We start from the raw sequence: 12,056 nt of genomic DNA, 5'->3' as shown, positions 1-12,056 counted from the left end.
GTTATGAGGAGAGAGCAATCGGAAGCAGTAGGAACGGTAAAGATATTATACGTAGGAGGTAAGAGGGGAAGAGGATAACCGAAAAAATGGTAGTTGGATGCGATTGAGGACTGCTTGTGTATGCGAAGATGATGTGTGAGATCATGTCGTGAGGAGCTTTAGGACAGGGGTGGCAAACCTTTTGAGATAGTTGAGATAAAGGCAAAGGAGAATAGGACTTTTAAAGTTACTAAAATTTAAAATTTAGGTGAAGTGCGGTAACGAAATACGGTCAGGTAAAAATAATACTGTACTCCACCCTTAAATTATAAACGTTAATAACTTTAAAAGTAATTATCCAAAATGGTTATCGTCCAGTCAACATTTTCAAAAAATGTATTTAATTTAAAAAGTAATTAAATATATACGTTACCATTAAAGCTTCAAAAGTTGATATAGGCATATAGCTCTGTAAAATACTAAAAAGGTAAATATTTGGTAATTTTATACGTTGTAAAATAACATGAACAAAATTGTTTTCAAAAAGAAAAACTCCATATTTACAATTACTTATTTTTTAAAAAAATGAGTGTCATATAAAATGAACCATATATGATATTTATACTCTACCGATTACTATAATAACAAAATGGATATACAATTAATAACTAAATCGTATTATTCAATTTGTTGATAATAAACTTAATTTAATTTATAAATTTTGTACCCCAGGACAAAACGAACGTGCCTAAGTCTACAAATGGTAATTTTGCAGTTATTAAAAATCTAATTTTGCATCAAGTGGTACGATCAAAATTCCGTTAAATATTCCCATTATATTATATTATACAAGGATATATAATAATGTACCAAAGAAACTGTAGATTAACATATTTTTCGTAATGCTTTTACATAGCATAGGCCATAGACCTTATAAGTTATACTACTGACTACTAGACGGAACATTCGAGTAAGATGCGGGCGGGTGGTGCGAACACGACTATTGTCGTAACAGTGACACCACTGCGAGTAGTACCTACAAATTGTTGTTTAATAAATTATTGTACAACATAATTTTGTTTTGTCTCATTTATATATTTATATTTTAGGAATATGAAGACGTCTCAATAAATATTTGTGTAAAGATATGTATAACATTCAATACATTTATAAAAAGACTTCATAAAAAAAGTACTGGCGAGTGGAATTTTCTACCAATGTTACAATTAAATACTGCATTACAAACCAAACACTTTCTTGTACCCATTTAAAAAAATTATACGTATACAATAGTAAAATAACAAGTTAAATTTTTAATGACCGAATTATAGCTGTCGACTTAAAATTTAATTTTAGCGGCATATAAAATTTGATTATCAGTCACGAGCCGCGACATATTATCATACAATACTTTTTAAACTGTGCAGTGTGCACTATATTTCTTAAACTGGGTACTCAAATGCGCATGACCACATGACCTAAGTACGTCGTCTAGTCTCGCCGACAGTGCAGTCACGTTAGCTCGCTGGAACTACATGCATGTTTCGGCCTCCGTCTAGTAATATGAGTTCTGGTGATAACACGAATTAATGAATTTATATTTAATCTGTAGTGATAATAGCTGAATGATAACATTTATTAGAAATAAGGATAAACAAAAAACCTTTGTGTAATAATATAACAAAAGAATAAGCTAAAGTAAATCTTCGAATTAGCTACGATTTATATGTTTAATATAAATTATAATATAGTATGCAATGTACATTAATACCTAGAACAAACGATTTTCGTCAAAATAATAAATACATTAAACAATTTTTAATATGAAGTTGAAGTTAACTTTTTTACTACAAGTACACAGATAATTATTAGCACTTAACAAATTGAATATGTCTATCGAGTTGAAACCTTTTGCTAAAGGCATCGATCACTATAAAATAAAAACTTATTTATTTGGTTCCGATGATAATAATGGTAAATTAATATGATAAATTTTAAATATTTAAATCATTAACAAACTAACTCAATTTTATTTGCTTTAGTTGATTTGTTTAATGATACGATCAATTGTATTTCTCCCGGAGGTGAAATAATATCATTTGCCCACTGTGATAAAATAATAACTTGTACAAGTATTTCAACCATTTTATCATTAAATTTTAAAAAATTTAGAATTTGTTCTTGAGCTAATTTTATATTGTGTTTGTGTTCTAGTAAAATGGATGTCAAATTCCACCGACGGCATAAGCCAGCAATTTCAAGTTATGTGGAATGATACTTTATGCAACTTTAAGTTAGTACATTAATTATAAAATTTAGATCCTTAAGAAAATTAACTAGAAATAATAATTAATTTAATTTTTATAGTGAAAAAATTACTTCAGTTATATGCTTACCTATATCTGCAGTTAATGTTAAACTTTCTTCTCACTCTATTCCCGAGTGGTTTTGTATAGTGGTCGGATTTTCAAGTGGTAATGTTAAATTTTATAATGAGGTAACATAGAAAAAAATTAAATTTTGTGTTATGTGTCAAGAAAAAATGTTTGTATTTTCTTATTATTTGTAGGATGGTGAAATATTATTCTCGCAAACATTTTATAATGGAAGTGTTTTGAAAATAAGATGCCAAAGTCATCAGCCTGCCAAAAATAACCCACCTACAATTGAACAACCTGAAGAGCTATCAATCTTGTATTGTGATGTAATTTGTACTATTGATGGTACACTGCTGGTTAACTGTTTAAGATCATGTAAAAATCAAATGGCAAAAAGTATGATATAAAAATAAAATTTTTATTATCATAATACCTATTTGCTTTAAGGATAACCGATATTAATAAGTTTCAAAAATTGTGCGCGTATCATATATGTAGAAATGTGAAATATTTCATTATTGAGTAATGTATTTTTATATGACGCTTATAAAAATGTGCTTACAATACGTGCAGGTATGAAGCAAGCCTTATATATCAAAAATCGTTGCATATTTTACTTGAAAGGCAATGGCACTAAGTCTTATACATTTTAGTGAAGCGAAGTCTAAATATTAAACACCCACGAACCACCTGAAAAAATCATTAATCGCAGTTTTGTGGAGGGCTAATTGCTAGGTTATGTTCTTATAAAGGTTTAGAGCTCTATGAGAAATGTTATGTCTCCCATATTATGCTTATATGCTTATGCTATTATGCTCATATTATGCTTATCAAATAAATGTGTGTATAAATACATTTTTATTTAAAACCATAAATAACAAATTATTCAGTGATCCAAACAAAAATGTGTTTCAAATAATTATTTATTTGTTATTTAAAAAAATATGCCTAAATTTTCTAACAACAAAGGGAGTCTTAAAAATATAAGATTTGTCAAAAAATGTATTATAGTTTAAAAACGCGCTTTTCAAATAATTTTTAAATAAATATAGTCGTGTACAAATAATGTTTTTAATGTATTCATAGAAAATTATGGTTGTCGTCTTTAATTTGGTGATAATTAATTATTGTTCTAGAACGATTATAGCCCGAATTCTATTAGAAATCTGGGCATGTTTGTGTTATGCTTGAAGTGCACAATAGAGACAGAACATTAATTACCATAGTGAGACCATAATAATAGTCTAATGGTATTATTTTCTTTACATGGAAACAGATTTTCTTCTATAATAATTGATACATCTGTGTAAATTTAGTTTTATATTTTTAAATTTGTTTAAACAGTTATTAACATGTCAAAATATGTAGTTATTTCTTATCGTATCCACTATTATTTAACACTATCTTTCACTATTAACATAATTATACAAATTATGTTACAAATAGGTAATTTACATGAACTTAATCAGAATCGCTTTAAAGAAGAAAACAAACTATTCGAGTTTTAATAAAAATATTAGGTAACTTGTAAACTTTCGACATTTAGAAGATTTTTTCCGCAGCTGTACAATATAATTCCTCTTTCTACTTTTTTTTAAAAATTTTTTTATAATATAGGTATTCTTATTAAGTAGCAGTGGAGTAATTAGTTCTAATATTGTATTATTTATTACTAGCACTGCTGTAATATACTTAAATTGTAAAACAATTTTAGTTCAAGGGAATTGTGCCAATTCCATAATTTGTCCTTCATTGGCTTACAAGAAATGGGCATTTGATTCTCAGAGTAAAATTAATGATGCTGCTGTTGGCGGAAGATATGATATAACAAGTTTTCAACATATAGTAGCAGCAAATATTTGTAAAAGTTTTAGTGGAGATAAACAAAATACTTTACCTAAAATAACTCAGATTATAGCCGCTGGCAAAGAACCATACTTGGCGTTTCATTTTAATATTGATGGACAACCTCAGCTGACATTTGGAAATATAACTAAAGCTATAGCGAGTAAAATAAAATCTTCAATTAGTCAATCTCTGCCGTTAGTATATTTTCTTAACTAACTTTTTTAATAGTACTCCTACTGTAATTGTAAAATTTTTGAAATTTTATAGAACTTGGTTAACACATAATCTGTCTCTAAATGAATCGTTGTATTCGCAAGAACTCCCTGAACAACTTGGATGCCGGTAACCTACCACAACAGTAGTAATATTCTAGTACTTTAATTGATTCGTGTTATTGTTTTAGTTTTAAACTAAATGATGAAAATCGTGAAGCATTCAAAATAGAGTTGAGCCCACAATTATCTGTTGGTGTTATTTCTGATAACTTAGATAAAGTAACATTGTTTGAAGTCAATGCTGGGGGAATTATTCGGTTAGGTTAATTTTATGAAAGTAACTAAAAAAAACCTTAATAAAGATCTTAGTATATTTATATATTTATAGAACATGGGATGACTGTAAAGATGTACAATTTGGATGGATTGTAGTCAGTGAAAACAAAAGTTCTAGTTCTAAACAAGCATTATTTTTAGTAATGTATTTACCAAACCAAGAATCTCTGGAAGTATGGGCTATGCAAAACTATGAAAAGGTATCAGCGTTAAAAGTTTCAAAAAATGGCAGGTAAATTCAAAAAAATATGAAAACTTTAAGATCATTTTTATAATATGGCCAAACCTTGGAATTTTTCATTTAAATAACAAATAAATATTTAAAGAAAATATTTTATTTTATTATGTACTTTTATTTACATTTTTTTTATTTCAATAAAACATTTTTTTAAAGTTAAAATTAAAATTGTATCTCTATCATTTTTAATTTGTTATTTAAATAACATTTTATTTATTATTTGAGTTTTTATTTAACTACATTTTAATTAATGTATTTTAATTATTAAGTTGTTTTAACTAATTTTTTGATATTGTATTTAAGTAATGGTTTGAGTTTTATATTATATAAAAACATATTTAAATAATGTCAAATTTTTAATGTATCATTAATACATTATTCAGGTTGTTCTACACAAATTTTGGTTTACTCGGGACTTTAAGTACATCAAGAGCTAATATTTATAACGCTAACTACCGTTGTTACTTCATTGATGAAACAGAAATAATACAAGAAATAAGTATACCATTTCATTGTATTGATGGGTAAGAAAAATAAATGAGGGAGTTAAAGCCATAGTGGTGTAAGTCACATTTTTGTAAAAATTGAGTTAAGTTTTGTAAGCATATCTTAAGAAATCAATTTATTGAAAGGCAAAGTAAATAAGTTGTACCCATAACCCTGTGCACCAAATAGCAGCACAATACAAACATTTTTATTAAACCTTGTATTTCTCTGATTAAGAATAATGTATATATATCACCATGGTTTTAACCCCCTCAAATGTCTTAAAAATTAGTTAACACTTATCATTTATAATGTATTTTTACTGTATAGTAACTTAAACAGTGAGCTGACACGAGATATGCACTTATTGAGAACCTTCAAATCATTGTGTAAAAACGAAAATATAAATGATGAAAAACTATGTGAAGAGGTCATTGTTTTAGCAAATAAATTGAGTACTGATAAAGTGAGGCAACAAGCTTTTGAGTATATTAAGACCAGTAAACATATGACACAAAATGCATTTGTTCATTATTTAAAAAGATTCAAGGAAATAATCGAGAAAGAAGGTACACTCTATATTAAATTAATGGCTGTTAAAAAAATCTAAAAGATATTAATTTCAGATTCTAGCGAACCTCTAAAAAGAGAAACTTGGTTGAAGACAATTGATTGTAATTTAAAACTTGTAATATACCTATCATTTTTATTTAATTTTCAAGAAAAACATTGTTGTTTACCAATAAATACTTCTTCAGCTGATGATAAAACACAAGTAAAACTCATAATTCTGTTAAATTAAAAGGCGCGGATGACAATGATAAGCATATCTGAGTTAGATTGAGCATTGGTCGGGCAATTGCCCAGTAAGTAAGACACTTAGGGTCTATTCCAGGTCTGGCAACAAATTGTTTTCTATGTTTTCCGCGTCTTAAACAATCTATATAGCCTCTGTTTAATGAATTCTATATTTGTTTAACAAAATTGTTCTGTTGCTCATAAATAAGTTATAGTATTTACTTACAGGAATTGTGTAAAACGCTACGTATAAGCGACCAAGACTTGGATAAAATAATTTCGTTACTTCCTATAGAACCACAAAGAAAAATTGTGGTCATGTTTCAAGATGAAATGAAACTTAGTTATACCAAATTAACTGAATTAATTACTTGTTTTGATGTGTCTGGAGAACATATAATCTTAAAAAGAGATATGAATGTGGATGATTTATGTAAATATTTCAATAAATAAATGTTTTTAACCTTTTGTTGTAAAGAGCTCGATCGCAGCTGTTTATTTGTTCGTTCAAAATTAAGCCTCTCATGGCTCTTAAAGTCTTTCAAATGTGATCAATTTTTTTGGTTTTTTGAATGAGGAGACAAATTTTTACAGTTTGCATCAGTCTCCGATTCTTAAAATTTGAATTTTATTTTATAACCGTTTAAATATTAGGTTTCTTTTTTTATATTAAAATTTTGTGATATTTTGACAATTAAATAAAAAATCAAGATTAATGCAAATTGTAAAAAGAATTCCTCTTTCAAAAAAAGAAGTGTTCAAAACTTGGTCACTCTACGATTCTACATCATTTTCCCAGTAAAATCATTCTCTACCACCAAAATGGATATTACTTTTATAAAAGAATTGCTTACATAAAAAAAAGATGCCAAAGCTTATACAAATTAACTTAAAAATAAATTGATCAAAATTTGTTAGATCAAATTTTTTCTCAAATATTTCCTATATATTTTGACCCCTAATAAAATCCACAACGGACTTTAAAGATTTCATTTTTAACTATTATACTTGAGTTATACTATTTTAATTTATAACAGGTAAAAGGATGTTTGAAACAATAATGCACGCCGATGGAGATATTAGGGAATGGAACTTAGCATGGGTAACTAGTGGTATAAAATTATCTGACATGATTTATTTGGCTGTCCAGTACTGGTTGGCTAAACCTCTTACCCTAACAGTTGTTACGGAAATGATCAATTTCTATCGTGTAATTGACACAATTTGTAATACAAGTGGTAAATATTATTATTACGGAATGTACTATTATACATATAAAATGTTATATATAATTTTTTTTTTTTAATAGATGGAATTATAGAAAAAAAGTTTGATTGGAAAACTACACAAGATCAATTTTCACATAGTTCTAACACTTTTGCTTGTTTAACTGGAGCAATTATTTGTAAAAACATTGCCTCTATTAAAAAAACAGGTGCCATTTCAAATTATTATAAAATAGTTGATAGTATTCTTAACTGTGTATTATCATTGTATAAATGGTCACTGTAATGATAGTTGTTAATAATAATTATTATTATTCGCTTCTAGTTAAAGTAGATGCTGAATGGGAATGTATTTCCAGTGAAGATTATCAATGGAATTTATTAATAGAAAGACTTGAGCAAGTTTGTCATTTAAATACAACATTAAAATATCAGTCTGTGGAATCTGCTGCTACTCTTTTTTGTATAACATACAATTACTTGCCAATAACATTGGTGGATCTATTAAAAAAAGGACGAGGTAAATATTTGTAATACGCAAGGTTGATGAGGTGATCTTGTATGTGTGGTTTATTTTGTAGGTGGTGTGTCTACTTTAGTCGCCAAGTGGTTGGCCAGTATTGGTATTAATCCGAGCTTAATAAATGACGATTATTTAATGGATATAAATAACAAAATGTGTGATCCTCCAAAAGAAAATAAAGTTATAATGGGTGTCCAAGAAGGTATAGCTATAAATACCGAAACTGCATTGGAAGCTAATGTTTTGAGCACAGTAGAAAAAGAAACATTGGATGCGTTAAAAAGGTTAAGATCATGTTTTCCATACAGTTTAGACAGTAACACGTTGTTGAGTAACATAAATTGGGAATATTCATCAGTTTGGCAAAACTGTGTTGCCGATCTAAGGCCATTAAAAGCAGCTCTGAAAGTTGCTGAAAATATATCTTGTTCTCATATAAAACAAAGTAATTTGAATTTTAATGTTATAAGTGTCAATCTTAGAACTATTGTTTGTTAATACATTAATAACATTAATACATTTTAATAACAGGTATCACTAGTTTAGTTTGGTCGACATATTTATCAAATGTTTTTCAATCGGCCGTGAGACTTATTCACCGATTGGGAAAAGTTCCAAAAGAGAAGTTATGTATACAAGATGTAGGCATGCCAGATCGGTGTATAGCACAATTTTTTGAAATATGTGAATGTTTTATTGAAATTATTATTAAGGTAGTAGGAAATATGTTTATTCAAACTTCTATCATTTGATTTTTCTAATATTATATTTAATGGTTAGGCGTCACTTTTAGTTGAAGAAGACGAATTGGCTGAAATAAAACACGACTTGTTTTGGGAAAATTGGAAAACTAATAATCAGCATGAACTCACTCTTGTTCAAAAAGCTCTGCACCAGCCTAATCCCGATCAAGATATGCTTTTTTTCTTGCATCAGTGTGCTAGAACATTTCATATATTATCTAAATTTTCACTACACATTAATAAACCATTTAACAATCTATTTGATTGTAATGTAAGTTTTAATTTTTGTATTAAAAATTATAAATAAGGTTTATACATTTTTTGTAATCAAGCTTATATTTAAATTTAGATCAATGAAATTGATTTTTGTTCTTTAAATCACCAAAATTTCAAAAATGAAGAACAACCGAGATTTAAAATTAAAAAAGGAAGGATTGATTTTCTTACTACTTCAATAAGTTCCGCGATAGGACTTATACAAAAAGATTGTGAGGTATGATGATTTGTTTTTAATATTGCATTTTTTTCTTTAAATTATAGTAATTGTTTTTATATTTTTTTTAATAAAAAATTGCTTATTCAATTAAGCTATATGACGTGATAACATTTTTTTAGTAAGATCACTCATCAGTTTTAATAGGCTGTAACTTGATAAAAACAATTATCATAAGAGTGATTTCTAAGTGTCAATTGTGAATTGGCATATTTCACCTTTGTGAATCTTTTTTAAATTTAAAAATGTTTGGTAGTTTTCAAGTTATAAATTTGTATGGCAAAATTAAAATTGTTAGGCCTATTTAAAAATAATCTATATATGTAAAAATGAATGTATGTGTGTGTCCTTTATGCATTAGTACACCATTCATCCCATCGCCATGGAACTTTGGAAAGTTGTTGAGTATACTCCCACAAAGTTAACTAACATATAGTACTTTTTGAAAATTCCACCCCTAAGGATGGCCTCAAAAACGAAAATTTCTACTTTAAATATGAAATATTTTTCGTGGCTAACCCAAAATAAACACTCGAGCGAATAGTAGGTGATGATTAAAAACAGGCTGATTCTGGAAACGCTATTAAATATTGGAACTGGATCTGGGTCTGGGACCCTTGAGTAAGAGGGGGACATAATCAATATAATGTAATATATATATGTAGATTAAAAAAAAAACCGAAATGGGGTATACTAAAGCTCTACAATATACAACCCGGAGTACTGAGTTTTTTTAATCTTATTTGTAATTATTTTACTCAGCCCTGGCAAACTAAATCCCGGCAACGCCGGGTCCGGACAGCTGTATATTATCAAACTGTTATCAAATTAATACTGATTTTAGTATAAATATTTCATAAATAACTTGACATTTTTGTTTTAAGGATGGCCACTGTGAATTTGAAAGTAAAGAATATTTATTTTGGATAAGTAAAATATTTCAATTAGCTATAGACTGGCAATTACCTCTCGACGAACTTCGAATACATCAAGTGGTATCCCTTTATGCAAAAGGCCATGATCGATTAGCAGAAGAAGTATAAAAATATATGATAAGCCTTAATTTATAAACTATAAAATGTTAACATAATATAAAACGTTGCATTTATATAGGTAGTTCCTACTATTAACAATAAAGACAATTTGGTCAAATTTTTGTTAAATATTATTAAACATAGATTGAAGTACGAGTTGACGGTTAATGATTTAGACTTCCATGATAAAATTGTTCACTTCAGTCCAGAAATAATTTTATGGTTAAACACATCAGTAAGACTTAAAAACAACACATTATATTGTAGTATTTGTTACATTAAAAAAATATGAAATTATTGTTTTAGGTTACTATAGAAGTGGAGAAATCATTATTAAAGGAAATTCTGGAATTAGTTCAAACTGTTATTACTTTGTTGCCAGAAAACAGTGACCAATATGAGTTTGTCACTAATTTAATGGACAGTTTAAATTCACTAATAAATATAAATAGACAAGAAAAATGTAAGTTCTTCATTTTTATTATTATATCATAACGCTAATCGCTAATTAATAAAATATTTTAGGATTAACTGAACATCTTGTTAATGTTGATAACAAGTAAACTACAAAGCAAGTGTATACAATTTGAGTATAGTTTACTACACTGCATTAATTACTGAACATAAAATATGAGACTTGGAATAGTCAAAGACCTCCAATATTTTTATGTTTTAGTTAGTGTGGATTTTCAAAAAATATCAATGTTATATACTTCAATACTGTATGGAAAAAATATTGAAATATAAGTGATTTAATAATTTTATATAACATTTTCATCAAATACATTTGTTATTTTAGATCTTTAAAACATATCTATAAATTGTATTTATAACATATTTTAAATATCTTAAGTAATGTTTTAATTTTGTGCTTTCCATCTGTAGCTTCAGTAGTAAAAAAGAAATTACAACAAACGAAATGTGATATATTAATAATTTGTATTAAATATTAATTTGTTACATAGTATAATATATATTTTTTACTTTTTGTTTTTAACCGTCCCATAGTTTTGAATTATATTTAAAGATTTATTTTTTTTAATGTTTTGTGTTTTTTTATTTTTTGAGGTTCTTATCATCGTCTTGGGTATTTTAAAAAGTTTTTCTTGATTTTTCTTAGTTTCAAATTCTTGTTTTAATTTTTCTTTAAGCTGTTTGTAGTTTAAAAAATTATTTTTTCTTGGTTTTGCTCCCAGTTTAATAGCTAGCTCTTCTTTTAGTTTAGAATTGTGAGAATCAAATCGATTTGTAAATTTAATTACTTCATTTTGCAATTTTTTTATATTAGTTTGTTCGTTTACTTGCTGAGACAAATCTGATGTGTCACTATGACATTCTTTCATTTTTTTTGGCATGGCCTTTTTGGTTTTATGTTGAATTATTTCAACTTGTGGTCGCTGACGCTTTAGCCTTGATGATAATGTTTCTACTAATTGAGTAGATGCCATGTTATACAACTAATTGTACTCTTCCTGCCTCCTGTAAAAATTATAATTATTGTATTACAGTTTAGGATTTAAAATGTATTAATTATAGTGGAAATATAAAATTATAATTTTATTTTGTTGTGAATTTAATTATAACTAGACAAACAACTTGAGCATTAAGGGGACAAGCTACATAACATAAACTCATCATATAGCACGTATTATACAAACATATTTCAAATGCTTATCTTAATACAATATTAAATAATTATTTTTATTTAGATATTTATTTTTAATAAAATGTTCAATGTACTGTGTTATGATTATAATAA

At 27.1% G+C, this 12,056-nt stretch overlaps 1 protein-coding gene across 1 annotated transcript; it reads left to right on the top strand.

Annotated features, from left to right (window-relative positions):
• The first annotated feature begins 1,634 nt into the window (after positions 1–1,634).
• Positions 1,635–11,038, top strand: LOC126836186 (rab3 GTPase-activating protein non-catalytic subunit). The gene is made up of 24 exons (XM_050569377.1): positions 1,635–1,953; positions 2,022–2,111; positions 2,194–2,272; positions 2,347–2,476; positions 2,549–2,753; positions 4,072–4,399; positions 4,473–4,547; positions 4,609–4,737; positions 4,809–4,988; positions 5,378–5,518; positions 5,811–6,049; positions 6,107–6,255; positions 6,507–6,711; positions 7,316–7,516; positions 7,588–7,713; positions 7,830–8,024; positions 8,086–8,472; positions 8,559–8,740; positions 8,808–9,041; positions 9,120–9,263; positions 10,148–10,300; positions 10,377–10,532; positions 10,604–10,760; positions 10,823–11,038. Coding segments are annotated over exons 1-24 (3,972 nt in total). The 5' UTR covers positions 1,635–1,868; the 3' UTR covers positions 10,825–11,038.
• Positions 11,039–12,056: the final 1,018 nt, after the last annotated feature.

This window comes from Adelges cooleyi, unplaced genomic scaffold (assembly GCF_023614345.1).
Source record: "Adelges cooleyi isolate 19-005CV unplaced genomic scaffold, UGA_ACOO_1.1 ACOO_flye_CR_arks_rails_tigmint_CR_PRNA_23, whole genome shotgun sequence".
NCBI classification, from domain to species: domain Eukaryota; kingdom Metazoa; phylum Arthropoda; class Insecta; order Hemiptera; family Adelgidae; genus Adelges; species Adelges cooleyi.
The sequence above is the reverse complement of the archived record's forward strand: the minus strand, read 5'-3'. Positions and strand labels throughout refer to the sequence as shown.

Coding starts and splice junctions, on each gene's coding strand:
- LOC126836186 (XM_050569377.1), top strand. CDS start 1,869: ATGTCTATCGAGTTGAAACCTTTTGCTAAAGGCATCGATCACTATAAA. Junction 2,273..2,346: donor GATACTTTATGCAACTTTAA/GTTAGTACATTA, acceptor TAATTTTTATAG/TGAAAAAATTACTTCAGTTA. Junction 2,754..4,071: donor TAAAAATCAAATGGCAAAAA/GTATGATATAAA, acceptor AAACAATTTTAG/TTCAAGGGAATTGTGCCAAT.